The 18,858-nt window shown below is 40.7% G+C and overlaps 1 protein-coding gene across 24 annotated transcripts in view; it reads left to right on the top strand.

The window, feature by feature from the left end:
• Positions 1–416: 416 nt before the first annotated feature.
• The window catches only part of PUM1 (pumilio RNA binding family member 1), a 132,675-nt gene continuing 114,233 nt past the window's right edge, over positions 417–18,858 (top strand). For 5 of the 24 annotated variants that reach the window (XM_027059858.2, XM_027059857.2, XM_027059856.2 and 2 more), the window contains exons 1-2: positions 433–631; positions 5,259–5,632. In XM_027059858.2, coding sequence (XP_026915659.1) covers positions 535–631; positions 5,259–5,632 — 471 coding nt within the window. In that variant the 5' untranslated portion in view covers positions 433–534. Of the gene's footprint in view, positions 705–5,258; positions 5,633–18,858 lie in introns of those variants that run through there. The other 19 variants (XM_053210335.1, XM_053210347.1, XM_053210360.1 and 16 more) reach the window with 9 other exon arrangements.

The following is an 18,858-nucleotide window of genomic DNA, read 5'->3' as shown; positions in this document are numbered from 1 at the left end:
GACCCCGCAAACTCTGCATGGGTCCAGTTTACAAGTCCCGGGCCCTGTCCTAAGCAGCGCTGGCTATCTTTAAAAGGAATAAGAAGCCACATTGTTTTACTTAATTTGCACGGCAATTCTGTTGAGTAGCTGTTCTCGTTTTCCTCTCTCTTCTCCAAATGGGGCGATGGAGGCAGGGAGATTAAATAAGGCCACAGAGCCAGGAAGCTACAGCAAAGGGGTTCGAGGCCGGCACCGGTCTAAGCCAGAGCCGGGTCGGCGTCCCTTCACCCCCGCAGGCCGATGCAACCTGGCGGCGAAGCTGGGAGCGCGCGGGGCCGGGCGTCGCGAACACCGCGGCCGCTCCTAGGCCGGCGCGGGACCCCGCCTTCTTCCCGCCACGGCGCGCGCGCGTCCCCGGCGCGCGCTCGTCTGGCGGGCGGGCACTCGCGCGCGCAGCGGTTGTGTTGCCTGCGAGTTTCCCAAGTTCACACAGGCCCTGGGTTGGCATGGCAACCAGGCAACCTGTTCCAGAGCCGCCTGCCTTCTCCGCACATGCCGCTGCCACCGCCGGAGCCGGGGCCAGAGCCTATCCCAGGATGCACCGCGCCAGCCCCGTCCCCAGTGGGCCGCCATGTTGTCGGAGTGAAAGGTAAGGGGGAGCGAGAGCGCCGGAGAGAGAAGATCGGGGGGCTGAAATCCATCTTCATCCTACCGCTCCGCCCGTGAGTATCCGCACCCCGCCGGCCCCAAACGCTGCTCCGGACCCCCAGCGAGCGGGTTGTCCCTTTGTATTGGTGTTTGAGAGCGGCTGTAGGGGTGAGAAGGGCTTTGGAAAAGCCGCCCGGGGCCCTGGCTGAGGCTTCTCACTCGCTGTTCCTCGTACATGTTTTGGAGTCAGCAGCAAGGCCCCTATTGTTATCAAAGGAGGGAGGGGGTGGGGAGCGGGGTCGAAGCGAGGAAAATGCCGGGGGTTTAGGCCCGGGCCGTGGGCATAGACGTGTCTGTACCTTTCTGCTGGGCCCTGTTGGAGCCTCCGAAGATTGATGTTGCCATTCGGGTTGCTTTTTTTGATGGGTTTGCGAAGCCGCGAGTCTTCTGTGTGGCCATGAAGTGTAATTCTGGGCCACCCTGGCTTTCTTCGACTTCTTGAGCTTCCGTGGCCGCGTCGAAGCAGGAGGAACAATAAATCGCTTTAGAAGCAGCCTTGGCCCCTTGTCTACAGGCGAGACCCACCGTGGGGGAACTTTGCGAGCCTTAAATGTGGAGAAGTGGCGATCAGGAAGTTTCAGATCGCTTTTTAGTCTCCTGGGTGCTTGTGGCCTTTTGTCTCCGTGAGAGCTTGGGTTTTGGTGGGTTCTTCCTCTTTGAGCCTCCCAGGGTTGGCGAGTGTCTGTCTTAACTCGAAGAGGGGCTCACCCCTCGGTAGTAGGAAAACAGATACGCACTACCAGATAGTTTTAGTGCTCACAAACGTTCTTGGTAAACAGACATCGTTTGTTATCCTTGTTGTACCACTCCCACGTCAAGTGAGGAATAAGCTCCTGGAACTTTTTCCCCCCACTGTAGCACCCCCTCCAACCCCCCCTCCCCGCGCGCGTACACACACACACACACACACACACACACGAGAGAGAGACCCGGTGTTAGGGAAGGTTTTAGCCTCCCCATAGCTTGAAGAATTGTTATTCATTGTCTAATTGAGAGAACACTGTTTTTAGTTGTCGATAATCCAGTCCGTTCACTTCCTGCTCTTCGTGGGATTAAGGATGAGAGTGGAGAGAGGGTTTTTCGGGGTTGTGTTTTTAAAGTCAGCCGCTTCTGAAACAATAGACATGTAGCTTTCGCGTTTTGTGTGTTTTATGAAAACACAAAAACCCACCAAAACAAGCCTACTCCCGAGGTATGTGGCTCCGGTGCACGTTTAGTAAACAAAATAAACATTTTGACTCGTTGCTAATTTTAACTTCATAAAACACTCGCTGGGGCTGTTGATTGTTTATTTGGACCTTGGGGAAATACTCACTGGATTTTGAACTTTGAATTAGTATTTTGCCTTAGCCACAATTGAATGCATTTTGTCCAAGGCCACATCTTTTTGAAGTTGGGTTTGAAGTTTAGTTTGGGTTTGAAATGAACTGCTTTAAAGTAAATTTATGATCACAGAATTTTTTGTTTTCAGTGTGGCAAAAAAAAAAAAAATCAACAAAAACCACCTTTTATACTACTAAGTATTTTAGTTTTGTTTTTTTTTTTTTTTAAGAAAAGGTGAGCTTTTGAGAGATCAAACCGTATTCCTTTGCTTGAAATAAAATCTATTAGGGATATTAAAAAAAGACACTTCGGTGTGAACAGTTTGAAAACTTTGGAAGAGTATAGAATCAGCACTTCTAGTTGCTTACAGGATTTTTATGATGTGCTATAACTCTAAAAGGCATCAGCAGTTTAAATGTTTTATAATATTTAAGTGACTGATTTCTTAATTTTTGTGCTGTAGTTGCCAAGATATTACACAACTACCCAAGACACATGTTAATTGCTTAGGTATTTGCTCACTTTCAAACTGTCCCTTCTGCCAGGTTTTCTCTTGTTTGAGAAACTGCCTTGCCTCATTAGGTAAAGCAGGAAGTCTTAGGGCATACAGATAGCTTTACAAAAGCCAATTGTTTTGTTTGAACTGTTTTGGAGGAACTCCTCCCCCTCCCCAACCCCTTGTTAGAACTTAGTTGTGTTTCAGAGGTAACCCTTTTTCATATGGAAATTCCTTGTTAGAGATGTATTGTGGCAAATCTTTTATTTCAGTTAAAGATTGCGTTTGCTATTTTAGGAATCCTCTTAGAGACTGGAGCTTCATTGCCTTCACTGATGGTAACGAATTCCTGGGGTCTCAGCATGGTGACTTTAAATTTACCAAAAACTTTTCTATAATTTTATTCTGATTAAAAAAACAACAAACAAACAAACAAAACACATTTGTGAGTCTTAGAGAAAGGATTTCTTCCAATTTCTAGGTGAGGAAACAGGCTCCGAGAGGTTGCTAATTTAGTGGTAAAACTTGAGTTTTGGGACTCCTAGCTTACCCTAGAATAGACTATTAGATTGATAGTCCCTTGTAGAAGAAAACTAACAGGGCAGTGACTTGGTTGATGAATGGTAACCAGAAACTATTGTGGTGATCATTTTGAAATATATGTAAATATCCAATTATTATGTTGTACACCTGGAAACTAATACAGGGCTCTGTGTCAGTAATACGTCTATAAAAAAAGTGCAGTTAATTCATTTGAAAATCAAATGGGAAGGTATTAGCCTGGTTGTCACTTTGCAATAGCCTGTGGTAAACACAGCTATGATTTTCTGGTTTTGGTACTTAAGCATGAACACGATTCTATTCAAGAAAGCACAAACTGTAGTCTAGAAAGCTAGGCTCCCCACTACCCTGGTAAAGTTCTGATGGATTAGAATTGTTAACTGAAACTAGGCATTTCCAAGTTAAGCTTTGAACAAATTACAAATTCCGTTGTGTCTCTGGCTTCGAAACATGAATTGTGAGAAGCACATGCTTTATCAGGAGGTTTAATTCTATAAAGAAATAACTTAATAGATTTTTCATAAATCTTGTAAACCTGTTTTTGAGACGTTATAGTTGAGCTTGGTAGAGAGAAGGCATGTGCAGCAGTGGGACTATTAAGTTGATAGTCTTGAAATTAGACTCCAGTGACTATAGGCAGGGGTAGGCTAATAGGTTACTGATTACTTTGTGGCAATTTTTTAAGCACCCACAGTTTGACAGATGTTCTCTCTTGTGTACAAATGTAGCTTTTGGTTTTAAGAACATAAATAGTAATGTTTCATAGTAACATTTCGGAGATTCTTTGTTCCTTCCAGGGAGGAGTTGTTGCAAGTGAGAGATATAGTATCTGTAAGGGGCTGACAAAAGTAAGCTTGAGCACAAAACAATTATTTATTTATTTATTTATTTATTTATTTATAGATTTTATTTTGTTTTATTAAAAAAATATTTTTTAATGTTTATTTTTGGGAGACAGAGAGACAGGGTGGGGGAAGGACAGAGAAAGAGGGAGACACAGAATCTGAAGCAGGGTCCAGGCTCCGAAGCTGTCCGCTCAGAGCCGGATGTGGGGCTCAAACCCACTAAGTGCGAGATCATGACCTGGGCTGAAGTTGGATGCTCAACCGACTGAGCCACCCAGGAGCCCCTATAGATTTTATTTTTTAAATTATCTCCACATCCACTGCTCGAACCCACAACCCCGAGATCAAGAGTTGCATGCTCCACAGACTGAGCCAGTCAGGTGCCCCCAAAACAGATTTAGGTTTGAATCCCTCCTCTGCAACTCACTAGCTGAGTGGCCTTGGGCACATCCCATAACTTTTCTGTCCCTTAGTGTTTTCATTTATAAAATAGGGCTGATATGATACTCTGTGCATTGTGTTTTCCATTCAGTTATTATTGAGGTATCTGTTTTTTTACAGTGAGATGTTCTATACTAGTAAAGTGTTTGAATTTGGTTTGGTCTCATCCTGTTTTTAAGGGAATAATGATGTGATTACAACTGTAAATTATTGGTAAAAAATTTTGATCCCCCCCCCCCCCCGCACCATTCAACAGCAGCTAAAATGGTTCAGGCTAAGAACATCCTGTTGCTGTGCTTGGTCAGGGGGTTCTTACTGTTTCTTCAAGGAGCATCCTATGAATACATTAAACATTTTAAAGGGTCTTTTCAAATTTTAGGCAGTCTGAGTCATTGCTAATTGTATACTAGGTTTGGATTTTTGTTTGGTTTATTGGCTTTTGTCTGCTCCATTTGTAAAATGATATTTTGTAGAGCTCTTGTTCATTGAAGAAGTATCTGTCCCAGTTGGCTTACGGTGTAAATAAGGTGGGTAGAGGAGCCATTGATTGGAGTCCAATTCTATATCGTTATGTTTGGTAGCAACGTAGGGCTTCCCTGAAGTTGCCGTATTGAACTCTGATCTCAATACCTTGTCAGATTGCCTGCCACCAACCAACTTACATTTATTTCCACATGTGCCCATATCCAGCAACTTATAAACAGAGGTTTCAGTTTGGCAAAATTGTGTGTGTATGTTCTAAAACATTTAGCTGCTTGGTAGAAATTGGTTGTAGATGTGGTTTTGCAAAAGACATGGGGCTCCCATTTTTGTTTTATCAAAGCAAATATATTAAATTATGTACATCAAATTATGTTTTAAAAAATGCAAATTTTAAACGCTTGTAACCTCTTTGTCCTTAGGTGTTGGTGGAATGAGCGTTGCATGTGTCTTGAAGAGAAAAGCAGTGCTTTGGCAGGACTCTTTCAGCCCCCACCTGAAACATCACCCTCAAGAACCAGCTAATCCCAACATGCCTGTTGTTTTGACATCTGGAACAGGGTCGCAGGCGCAGCCACAACCAGCTGCAAATCAGGCTCTTGCAGCTGGGACACACTCCAGCCCTGTCCCAGGATCCATAGGAGTTGCAGGCCGTTCCCAAGACGACGCTATGGTGGACTACTTCTTTCAGAGGCAGCATGGTGAGCAGCTTGGGGGAGGAGGAAGTGGTGGAGGCGGCTATAATAATAGCAAACATCGATGGCCTACTGGGGATAACATTCATGCAGAACATCAGGTAAAAAAAAGTTCACTATTTCAGCTTTGAAACTCTTTTATAATTTCTGTCCACTCAGGATATCTGCTTTCAGTGAATGTCTTTAAAAGCCTAACTGCTAATTTCATTTGGTCCCAACTTAACAGTCACTTGTTTTAAGGGATGAATGTTGTGATGTTGTCACTGGATCATTTATCATTCTGGTGCTGAAGAGGTAACAACCAGTTCATTTAAGAAAAGACCTCAGATTGTTTTGATGTACACGTTACATTTTCGAGTACGCTTTTTTTCAGTTCTTTTTTTAATGTTTATTTTTGAGAGAGAGCGCGCGCGCGCACGTGCACGAGTGGGGGAGGGGCAGAGAGAGAGGGAGACACAGAACCCGAAGCGGGCTCCAGGCTCTAAGCTGGCAGCACAGAGTCTTGTACGGGGCTTGAACGCACGGACCGTGAGCCTGAGCCTAAGTCAGACGCTTAACAATGACTGAGCCACCTAGGTGCCCCTCAGGTACACTTTTTAAACAAATAATATTTTTTCTCCTTTGACATATGTTCTTTTTTTCTTCTTAAGTTCATTTATTTCTTTTGAGAGAGAGAGAGAGAGAGAGAGGGAGCGCACAAGCCAGGGAGAGAGAGAGAAGGGGGGAGAGAGAATCCCAAGTAGCCTTCGCACTGTCAGCTCAGAGCTGGGTCTCGAACCCACGAACTGTGAGATTATGACCTGAGCAGAAATCAGGAGTCAGGTGTTTAACCGACTGAATGACCCAGGCGTATTTGGCCTGTTAAAGGATGTGTCCATATTTTCAAAGCCTTTTCTGTTGGGCGTGGGTGACTTTTGTTTTTAAGATGTTACAGTTGAAAGTAGGAAGTTGATAACAAATTAGCTGCTCAAGTGAAATTTATTTGAAATAGAACTGGTATATTTAATGTTTTGTGTCAGAGGAGTGGTTGTGGCTTTTAGGTTTCAGCCATCTTTGTCCTCTTGTTGTAAGTGCTTGGCTTCATTTGGTGAATTTTAACATGCTTACTTTTAGTAATCCAAAACCACAGCTGGAATCACAGCGTTATTTTGCTGAGAAGAGAGTTCAGCTTGATCTAGGTTTCCTAACTTCCTGATAGTGACGAAAGGCTTAGAATGTTTTAATCAGGCTATTCTTTGAAATAGGATATAGGTTGAATTTGCAGAGGTTCATTTTATATTGCCAGTGTCTTGAGTACTGACTAGCAAAAGGAACTTTCAGCCTTTCGCTAGGTCCCTGCTGCTTCTGTTCTGCCTTAGAATTAAATCAGGCACAAGCACACTTGCAAATCTGAATTCTCATTGTGCTTTGCCTGACCCTTCAAAAAAGGCAGCCCATGTGCCATGGTTCTTTATCATACTAGAAATGAAGAGGTGGGATTTATCTTCTTCTTCACGAGATTTATCGAGCATGTTGATGATACGTCTCTGGTTTATTGGAACTGTCGTATATATCAGTGCTGCTTCAAAAGCACATACCATGTGTAAGTGAGGGACACTAAGAAGTCAGACACGTGGGAGCTTCTTGTGCACTTGGGACACTTTTTGTCTTTAAGGCAGTGTATTTGCTATTTGCTTGGAGTCTTGTGGGTGGGAATCAGATTTTACTCATCTCACTATCCTATTCCCTAGAAATCGGCGTATAATAAAGCTTCAGAGGAAATTTACTGATTGCATGAGTCCTTAATTCTTTGGTTTTAAAATAAAATAGGAGTGGGGAGCCTGGGTGGCTCAGTTGGTTGAGTGTCTGACTTTGGCTCAGGTCATGATCTCGTGGTTCATGGGTTTGAGCCCCGTATCGAGCTCTCTGCTGTCGGCGTAGAGCCTGCCTCGGATCCTCTGCCCTCCTCTCTTTCTACTCCTCCCTTGCTCGTTCTTTCTCTCAAATAAATAAATAAATAAATAAATAAATAAATAAATAAATTTTGAAATAAAATTGGAGAAAAAAGACATTGTCACAAAGAGAAGGGCTTTGAATGCCAATGCTAAGATTTAGTTCAGTAGGCTGCAGGGTTTTTGAGTGTGTATGTATGGAGTGGTGTTTGGGAAGATTGAGTTGGCAGTAAGAGATGGGAGTGGGTAAGGGTTGAGACTAACTGGACAGCTACTCTCACAGCCCTGGTGTGAGCAATGGTCAAGAACGTATGGGACTGAGAAATACAGAGTTTGGTGACTGAATTAGAAATCTTAGGTCTGTGGGAAAATGAAGTAATAGAGGAAAAGGAATAGAGACAGTATCTGGTTTGGGGACAAGATAATTAAATTTGGTAATACACCTGTTGAGTTTGAGCTGTAGGCAGCTGTACATGTGGGAAGACCAAAGTAGGGGGTGTTTGGTTTGGATGGTATCTGTGTAGGGGGCAAAAGTGAAAGGACTGTAATCTTTGCTTTATTTGGCTAAACACTGTTTAGAAATCATAAATGTTGGTTTTAAAAATCTCTATTATAGATCTTATGTTGGCTTTCCTAATGATAGTCCATTGGGTAAAAGCTTAAAGGAGAATCAAGGTGCTTGCCTGTCTTGTGTAGTTGGGAAAATCAAACTCTGGGTTAGTTTTTGGCAAAACTCTAAGATCTAAAAATCTGGCTGTGCTGTGCAAGTCAGCAAGTGTTTATTGAAGGCTTAGTCTGGGCTGTGTCTTATGCTAGGCCTTATCATAAGGAATCATATCTGATTGAGCAGTTTTATCCAGGTCGTGTAGCAAACTAGAGTTAACATTGAATGGCAAAACCTGTTCCATACCCTGGGGACCTAAACCAGTGAACCAGCTTGGAATTGGCACTCGTCACAACACAATTCTGTTGGGCCAGACGCATGATACAGTGAACAGCGTCGGAGAAACTCAGGGTAGTTGCTGTGTTGTGGCTGTGGGCCGCACACAGATTACCTCTTCTGCAGTCATCATAGTGTATTGTAATTTACTAGTTTTCGTGTTGATCTCATCTGTTGGTCTGAACTATGCCAGGGCAAAGACTGTTGTGTTTTTCATGCTGCTTTGCCTGGCGGTGTCTGTAATTTTTGTGTTGATGGTTATGAGGACGAGAAGTTCTTCAGATTTGTACTCGGGTAAAACAGTAGATCTTAGAGCGCGGCTATCCTGCTGGGAAACACCGGGTAACAGGTGAGGCAGAGTGCAGGGTAATTGAAGAGCGGAGGGGCTTATCTTTAGGTGGAGAGTCACTGCCGTCATCAGCCAGTGTTACTGATTGGAGGAGTAAAAAGGTGTTTGATCTGTCAGGTGGGAACCACTGATGGTGATAGAAACATTTGCTGAGCATTTACATTATAGGCCCTGGACCATATATTATTTCCTGTAGTTACTCCTCAGGACAGTCTCATGGGGGAGGTAGTATTCCTTCTGAGAGATGAGAAACTGAAACTTAGTTACCAGGTAAACTCCGATTTTGAAATCAGGTCTTTGTTATTCCAGTTCCCATGCTCAGTCTATATTTCTGCCTCTCCCCGGGAAGAGTTCCAGCCTTAAAAACTAGACCAAACCAAACAAAGTGATTGCAACAAAGTAGCACATTCTGAGGTCAGAGAATTAAAAGCCATGATTTTGCTTGAATTTTAGAGATGATAAACTTGATAATAAGGAGAGGAGTACAAATAATGTTGACATTTCTCCTAGAATTGCAAGAGTCCTTTTTTTCCACAGGAACGCTAATGCTAAAGTCTATTTTTTTTTTCAGATTTGTTTTTATTACATGTGTATTCTAAGTAGTAATTGTGGGAAACTTACCTATATTGAGACAGAATGACTTGCCAGCACATTCTGCCATAACCCTGGGCTATTATTACTGTTTGGTGGGCCTGTTTCATTAGCCTTTTTTTTTTTAAAGGCCTTTTGGCAAAATGGAACAACATTTAAGATCAGATTGGCAGAATGCTTTTATCAAAGTGAGTTGGTGAAGTAAAAGAATATCACAGGCTATGATGCCAGTCAATAGTGTTGGAGGGAAGGAAACTATTGTGCCAGGTACTTTATGGCCATTTCTCTCATTATTACTTGCATTTATGAACAATCAGGTTTTTTCACTTAAAAAAAACCTTTCTCTTTCCTTTTGAAGTTAGGATTTTCTTGCCTGATGTAGAAATTCTCATAGTGTCTGAGTTTTCCCTTCTTTTTTTTTTTTAATTTTTTTTTTTAACGTTTATTTATTTTTGAGACAGAGAGACAGAGCATGAACAGGGGAGGATCAGAGACAGAGGGAGACACAGAACTGGAAGCAGGCTCCAGGCTCTGAGCCATCAGCCCAGAGCCCGACGCGGGGCTCGAACTCACGGTCCGTGAGATCGTGACCTGAGCTGAAGTCGGATGCTCAACCGACTGAGCCACCCAGGCGCCCCTGAGTTTTCCTTTCTTTTAATGATGAGCTCTGTAAGCTGTGCCTAAATATGTATGTGACTTTTTTTTAATATGCAAGTTTTATTTTCTAAGTATAAACCTTAACATAATCAGCATGAGGTTCTTTAAAGGCTTAAACAACAGCTTGAGAACATGTGTTGAGGTAATATGCACTACTTAAACAAATTTTTTTTAATGTTTATTTATTTTTGAGAGAGAGAGACAGTGTGAGTGGGGGAGAGGCAGAGAGAGAGAGAGAGAGAGACACACAGACACAGACACAGACAGACACAGAATGTGAAGAGGCTCCAGGCACTGAGCTGTCAGCACAGAGCCTGATGTGGGGCTCGAATTCCCCAACTGCGAGATCATGACCTGAGCTGAAGTCAGACGCTTAACTGACTGAGCCATCCAGGCGTCCCTATGCACTACTTTAAAAATCTTGAAAACTTTATTTAAAATGTAAAGTAATTGAATTTTAAATATTTTAAAATTTGCTTAAAATAAAATAATTTAAATTTAAAAATTAAAATGTTTAAATTAAATCTTTGAATAAATATTTAAAATTAGGTGAAACTTAGACACCATAAAAATAATTTTGAGGTAAGGAATGTGTTTAGATTTGTGTGTTTATTTTAAAAAGTTGTAGTGTGCAAACTCTTTATGGTTGGTCTTTTTGTATTTGTCTTTCTTTCTACCTTAAGAATACAAACATATTGTCACTTATTTTAATATTTAAAATTACTATATTTGGCATAGTTAGAAACTTCGGACCCCCTTCTCCCCATTTATGGGTCAAATTGAGGTCGTTGGAGGAGAGTGAGGTTAAGAAATCTCATGAATTTTGTTTTTTGGCCTGTTAAACTTAACCACAGCAAACAAGACAATGGATGTGGATCAAGGTATTATAAAATACTAGAAAGCACATTTTTCTATGTGAGTAAATAATATTTTTAAAAAACGTTGCCTACAAAAAATTTGTGTTTTTTAACAGTGATTTTTATAACCGAAGAACTTTTATTTTGAATAGTATTAAAAGTTTCATCATGTAAAACCCAAGGTCAAGTCTTTGACTTGTGATTGTTTTATTCTCTTATTGTGAAATCTGTTTTCTCTGTAAACTGCTGTGAGATAAAGTGGGTGATGAAATAGCAAAAAAATTTTAGGGTTGACCAATTGAACTGTGTGGCCTCTGAACTGGATTTTAAGGAACAGAGGTGGGGAGTTCTACTTTGGGTGAAAAGAAATTGAGAGGATGGGGCACCTGGGTGGCTGAGTCAGTTAAGCCTCCTACTTTGGCTCAGGTCATGATCTCATAGTTCGTGAGTTCAAGCCCTGTGTCGGGCTCTGTGCTGACAGCTCGGAGCCTGAGGCCTGCTTCAGATTCTGTGTCTCTGTCTCTGTGTGCCCCTCCCCTGTCCATTCTCTCTCTCTCTCTCTCTCTCTTTCTCTCAAAAATAAATAAACTTAAAAGATTTTAAGAAATTTAGAGGACAACTCAACAGATCCTTTTCACTTTTGCTAGTCGTCTTTTGGCACTAGGATATATCAGTAGCCACCATAGATTGACAGTTAGTCGGTGGGAGATAATTCTAGATAGCCTGGCAGAATTCAATGCGTGAACCTTCTCTTTGACTCTGTATCTCTGTTTTCTTTCACTTGGTGTTGTCATCTTCTGTTGGTATCTTGACACTTACCCTTGATATGTCTGTCCATAGTCTCCAGTGTCTGTTAGTTAATCCTTACATTTGTAATTAACAATATTGTGTTAAACTAGGAGGGATGTCAAGTATTCCTCATACTGAGAATCTCCTCGTTCCCTGGAGATCTTTTTCTAGTGTCCCTGCCAAATGATTGTGCTAGATTATGAGTCTCTTGTCTTTTTGGGTAGATTGCTTAGATGTTTCAGCATTTGGGCCATTGCCATTGAACAGCATCCCCTAAAGCTGAGTAGTCTGTGCTTTCATATCTTGAAGCCTTTTTCATTATATTTGGAGTTCACAAAGACTCAACGTGTTATGTACACAGTCAAAGGATCCCTTTCTTTGACTAGAACTATTTTCCATTTTTAAGAATTGGGTTCCAGTGTAAAACAAAACAAAACAGCATTCAGTCAGTTGCTCTTTACTAATACTGTGTGTGGTACTTGATTGTATGTGCCCCCTAGATGGCAACTTGCAGAAGTTTGTGACACATCTTTACTTTGTTTTGTTTCAGAAGATGTTTGGAGTGGAATTAGGGGAAAAAAAATACATAAGATAGGTGGTAATGAGATGTAACCGTGGGGAAACTAAGGGTATGTCAGCAAAATGAAGGGGGTAATTTTAGAATTTATAAATATGTATCAGACTGGTGAGTTACAGAATTTGCTCTGGGTGTCCCTGTGGCCAAAGAAAAGAGGGAAATGTGGCAAATTATGAGACTCTTCGTAAGAGAAAACCACAGCAGTTATTCAGGAAGAGATTTCAGTTTCAGATGTGTTTGAAGTGTTTTGTAAAGTAATGTGGTGATACTGGTTTTCAGTGCACTTTTCTGTTGCTGCACAAGAGTGACACATCTTTTGTGTGTGTGTCCATTTTCTCTGAGGCAACAGCATTTACTGAATACTTTCTGTAGGTTGAGCCTGATTACAGAGTTATGCTTTTGGGTACTGTGGAAAAAATACTTAAAAAAAAGTTCTAGCACTTGCTTAGAATCTCTCCGTTCTAGGGAGTGGCTTAACGTTCATAGAGGAACATAGGCCCACCAATTAATACATTTCCAAGAGCGTAGTTAGTGCTGAGGATAGGGTAAGTAACGTTTTTGTTTTTTGGTTGAGGAATTTGTGGCCCTCTTTGCTTTGTCTTTTATGTTCAGTTTCTTCGTCTTTGGAATATAGTAAGGGGCCATGGCGAGAGTGTGGCTTTGGCTCAGTGGACTGCTCTGGCAGTTTGCGCCCTGCCTGTTACTGTTTTGAGAAGTGATGGTCAGTGATTGGCCTCAGATGGGGTGAGTTTACTGTTTGGAAATTGGACTGAAGACCTTGGGCCTGAAGGGTGTACCTGGCATTGGTGATAAAGTCTGCAGTTGAAGAGTTACTGGACCTATTGCAGAGGAACGCTCTTCCATGTTTTTTCCATGTCATATTTTTGGAGAACTGTGGATTTTAAAGTGCCTTAGTAATGGTTTCAGAAGACTTGGTCTATTTAATGCCCTCAGTAAGTGCTCTTTTATGGTTAAAGTACCCTTCTTAGTGTTTTTATGAATCTCATCGGGAAAATTCTTAGGTTTGTGGAAATTGAGGGCCCTAAAGATTTTTTTTATAACTGCTTTATTGATACATAATTCATCCATTTACAGTGTACAATTCATTGGTTTTTAATGTATTCACAGAGTTGTCCAGCCATTATCACAGTTTTAGAACATTTTCAGCACCCCAAAAAACTATATCCAGTAACTTTCACTTCCAGTCCTTGGCAGCCGCCAGTCTACTTTCTGTGTCTGTGGATTTGTTGGTTCTGAACAGTTCATATAAATGGAGTCCTACAATATGTAGTCCTTTGTGACTGGCTTCTTTCACTTACCATCATGATTGATTTATTATTTATTATTAACATTTTTTTCTAATGTTTATTTTTGAGAGTGAGAGAGAGCGACAGAGCGCAAGTGGGGGAGGGGCAGAGGGAGAGGGAGACACAGAATCCAAAGCAGGCTCCATGCTCCGAGCTGTCGGCACAGAGCCCAGTATGGGCTCTCACAAACTATGAGATCGTACCCTGAGCTGAAGTCAGCCGCTTAATCAACTGAGCCACCCAGGTGCCTCTAGCGTCATGTTTTTAAAAAAAATTTTTTTTTTTAACGTTTACTTATTTTTGAGACAGAGAGAGACAGAGCATGAACGGGGGAGGAGCAGAGAGAGGGAGACACAGAATCGGAAGCAGGCTCCAGGCTCCGAGCCATCAGCCCAGGGCCCGATGCGGGGCTTGAACTCACGGACTGCGAGATCGTGACCTGAGCTGAAGTCGGACGCTTAACTGACTGAATCACCCAGGCGCCCCCCCTAGTGTCATGTTTTAAAGGTCCTTCCATGTTACAGCATGTATCAGGACCTCATTTCTTTTTATTGTTTAATAATAATGCATTATATAGGGATACACACCACATTTTATTTATCCATTTGTCGATTGATGGACAAGTTTTTGTATACAAGTTTTTGTCTGGATGTATGCTTTCATTCCTTTTGGGTACCTAAAGATTTATTAAACATTTTTTTTAATGTTTAATTTTGAGAGAGAGAGAGCGCGCGCCCACGCGTGTGAGCCGGGGAGGGGCAGAGAGAGAGGGAGACACAGAATCTGAAGCTGGCTCCAGGGTCTGAGCTGTCATCATGGAGCCTGACATGGGGCTCGAACTCACAAACTGTGAGATCATGACTTGAGCCCAAGTTGGAGGCTCAACCGACTGAGCCACCCAGGTGCCCCTGGGTACCTAAAGACTTTTAAAAGGGCATAAGTTTCATATGTACAGATACAGAAATAATGGGAATTTTTTTCACTGATGCCAGTACTTTTATTTATTTAATTTAATTTAAAAATTTTCATTTATTGATTTATTTTTAAGGTGGTTTTACCTTTTTTTAAATTTTTTTAAGTTTATTTTGTGTGTGTGTGAGAGAGAGAGAGTGTAGGTGCAGGGGAGAGGCAGAGAGAGAGAGAGAGAGAGAGAGAGAGAGAGAGAGAGAGAGAGAGAATCCCAAGCAGGCTCCAAGCTGTCAGCATAGAGCCCCATGGGAGGCTCAATCCCACAATCCATGAAATTATGACCTGAGCTAAAATCAAGAGTTGGACGTTTAACTGACTGAGCCAGCCAGGTGCCCCAAGGTAGTTTTACCTCTTAAAAAATTTTTATTTATTTATTTATTTAGAGCATGTGCACGCACAGCTGGGCAGGGGCAGAGAGAGAGGGAGACAGAGGATTCCAAGCGGGCTCTGTGCTGTCACCGCCAGTCTGATGCGGGGCTTGAAGCCATGAACCATAAGACCACAACCTGAGCCGAAGTCAGATGCTTAACCAACTGAGCCACCCAGGCGCACCCGTGGTTTTACCTTTTTAATGACTGATTCAGACCCAGGATCTGAATCACAAATTCCAGATGTCTGGTGGCACTTTTCTGTAGGCCTGTTTTTTTGTTTTTTGTTTTTTTTTAATGTAAGCTCTAGGCCCAGTAAGAGTCAAGAATCGCATGCTTTACCAATTGAGCCAGCCAGACACCCCTGTATTTTTTTTTTTATAACTTTTAAATTTTAATTTTTTATGGAAGTATAGTTGACATATTAGTTTCAGGTATATAACATAGTGAGTTGACATAAACATGAATGAAGTGATCACCACGATAAGTCTAGTTACCATTTGTCATACAAACTTATTACACTATTATTGACTGTTCTGTATATGACCCTTTACTGTGCCATGACTTACTTGTCTCATAACTGGAAATTTATACCTCTGAATCCCCTTCACTTCTTTGCCTATCCTCTACCCCATCCCCCCACCACCTTGTTCTCTGTATTTGAGTCTGTTTCTGCTTTGTTTTGTTGGTTCACTTGTTTTGTCTTTAGATTCCACCTATAAGTGAAATTGTACTGTGTTTGTCTTTTCCTGTACCATTTATTTCATTTAGCAGAATACTCTCTGGGACCACCCATGTTGTCACAGATGGAAAGGTTTCACTTTTTCATTTGTGGCTAAGTAATATTCCGTTGTAAATATATGCACAACATCTTTATTAATACCTGCATCTATCAGTGAACACTTAGGTTGCTTCCGTATCTTGGCTATTGTAAATAATGCTGTAGTGAACATATGGGTGCATATATCTTTTCGAAATAGTGTTTTATTTTCTTTGGATAGATACCCACAAGTGGAATTGTTGGATTGTATGGAATTCCTAGTTTTAATTTTTTTGAGGAACCTCCATACTGTTTTCCATAGTGGCTGTACCACTTTACATTCCCACCAACTATGCACAAGGATTCCCTTTTCTCCACAACCTCAGCAACACTTGTTACTTGTCTTTTTTTTTTTTTTTAATTTTTAAAGTATTTATTTATTTAAAGTTGATGCACTTGAGAGAGAGAGAGGGAGAGGAAGGGAGGGGCAGAGAGAATTCTAAGCAGGCTTCTGCTGTTGGTGCAGAGCCTGATGCAGGGCTCGATTTTATGAACTGTGAGATCATGGCCTGAGCTGAAATCAAGAGTCAGATGCTTAACTGACTGTGCCACTTATGCACCCCACTTCTTGTCTTTTTGATACTGGCCATTCTGACAGGTGCGAGGGAGTATCTCACTGTGGTTTTGATTTACATTTCTGTGATGATTAATAATGTTGAGCATCTTCTCATGTGTTAGTTGGCCATCTGTTTGTCTTTTGGAAAAATGCCTATCCAGGTCCTCTGCATTTTTAAATCAGATCATTTGTCTTTTTGGTGGTGAGTTGTACGAGGTCTTCATATATTTTTGGATGTTAACTTCTTATTAGTTATATCATTTGCAAATATTACCTCCCATTCAGTAGGTTGCCTTTTCATTTTGTTGATGGTTTCCTTTACCATGAAAACGTTGTGTTAGTTGAATGTAGTCCTGATTGTTTATTTTTGTGTTTTTTTTATTTTTTTTATTTTTGCCTTTGCCTGAGGAGATAGATCCAAAAATACATGCTGAGACTCATGTCTGAGAGTTTACTGTGCCTTTGTTTTCTTTTAGGAGTTTTATGGTTTCAGCTTTTACATTTAGGTCTTTAATCCATTTGAGTTTTTTGTTCTGTATGGTATAAGAAAGTGGTCCAGTTTCATATTTTTGCCTATAGTTGTCCAGTTTTTTCAACATGATTTATCAAAGAGACTATCTTTTCCCCATTGTATATTCTTGCTTCCTTTGTTATAGAGTAATCGACCATGTATGTGTGGATTCATTTCTGGGCTCTCTAGTCTCCATTGATCTGTGTCTTTTTGTACCAGTGTCATACTGTTTTGATTACTATAGCTTTGCAGTATAGTTTGATATCTGGGAGCATACCTCCAGCTGCTTTGTGCTTTCTCAAGATTGCTTTGGCTATTTGGTGATGGTGGTTTTTTTGTTTGTTGGTTGGTTGGTTCTGTACACATTTTAGGATTAATTTAGTTTTGTGAAAAATGTTCTTGATATTTTGATAGGGATTGCATTGAATCTGTAGGTTGTTTTGGGTATGTAGACATTTTAAACAATATTCTTCTATTCTGTGAGCATGGTATACTTTTCTATTTATTTGTGTCATCTTCAATTTTTTTTTATCAGGTCTTACAGTGTTCAGAGTACAGCTCTTTTACCTCCTTGGTTAAGTTTATTTCTAGGTGTTTTATGATTTTTGATGCAATTGTAAATGAAATTAAAAAAAAAAAGTGTTTGAGAGGGAGTGTGAGCATGAGTGGGAAAGGGGCAGAGAGAAAGGGAGAGAGAGAATGCCAAGCAGGCTCAGATCATGAACTGAGCCAAAATCAAGAGTCAGATGCCTGACTGAGCCACCCAGGCTTCCTGAGCTTGTTTTCTTAATTTCTCTTTGTCATAGTTCCTTGTTAGTGAATAGAAATGCAACAGATTTCTGTGTGTTAATTTTGTATCCTGCAACTTTACTGAATTCATTTATTTTAATAGTTTTTTGGTGGATTCTTTAGGGTCTTTTCTGTAATAGTACCATGTCATCTGCAAGTAGTGACCGTTTCTTTCTTTCTTAGCAATTTGGATGTCTTTTATTTCTTTTTCTTACCTCCTGTGGCTAGGGCTTCCAGTTCTGTGTTGAATAAAAGTGGCGAGAATGGGTATCTTTGTCTTGTTCCTGATCACAGCGGAAAAGCTTTCAGCTTTTCACCCTCAAGTATGATATGATGTTAGCTGTGGGTTTGTCATAAATGACCTTTATCACATTGAAGTATGTTTCCTCTGTACCCGTTTTGTTGAGACTTTTTGTCATACGTGTGCCAGTGCTTTTTAGAAATAAGCTTGGGACGGTTAGTTTATTTACAACTTTACACCATGGATTTGGAATTTTTCTTTTTTTTTTAATTTTATTTTTTTAAATTTACATCCAAATTAGTTAGTATATAGTGCAACAGTGATTTCAGGAGTAGATTCCTTAATGCCCCTTACCCATTTAGCCCATCCCCTCTCCCACAACCCCTCCAGTAACCCTCTGTTTGTTCTCCATATTTAAGAGTCTCTTATGTTTTGTCCCCCTTCCTGTTTTTATATTATTTTTGTTTCCCTTCCGTATGTTCATCTGTTTTGTCTCTTAAAGTCCTCATATGAGTGAAGTCATATGATATTTTGTCTTTCTCTGACTAATTTCGTTTAGCTGGATTTGGAATTTTTCTAAGTTTTACTGAAACTGATAGTACCTTTCTTCTCTATGAAGTGTTTTCAGGTTAACAGCATAAATAAATTTGTTTACAACCCTGGGAAGAGGTATACTTAAATTATAGAGAACAGGTGTTTTCAGGTAACTGTATTATTTAGATGTCACGAATATACAATCAGTTGATCCACTAATGAAATATCATTTTTCTCTGTTGAAGGAAGTTCCCTAAGGACTTTAACAAGGGAACAGTTCATTAACCTAATTCTAGGTATTGTATGTATTTAAAAGCACCATACCTGCTGTTAATTAAAAAATGTTCTTTAATTTGCTAAGAATTTATTGATTCAAATTGTTCTTTTTTCCCCAGTTGGCCAAATTAAGGAGATCCTACTTGTATGTGTCAGAAGCCCAGTAAAATGCAAACCAATGAAATTAATATATTGTTCTTTCTATGAAGAAACTTAGTTTCATGAACTGAGAAAGAAATTATAAACAAATTTTTTTCCAGATGAG

Source organism: Acinonyx jubatus, chromosome C1 (genome assembly GCF_027475565.1).
Source record: "Acinonyx jubatus isolate Ajub_Pintada_27869175 chromosome C1, VMU_Ajub_asm_v1.0, whole genome shotgun sequence".
Classification (NCBI taxonomy): Eukaryota; Metazoa; Chordata; class Mammalia; order Carnivora; family Felidae; genus Acinonyx; species Acinonyx jubatus.
Note: the sequence above shows the minus strand (reverse complement) of the source record. Positions and strands in the feature narration are given on the sequence as shown.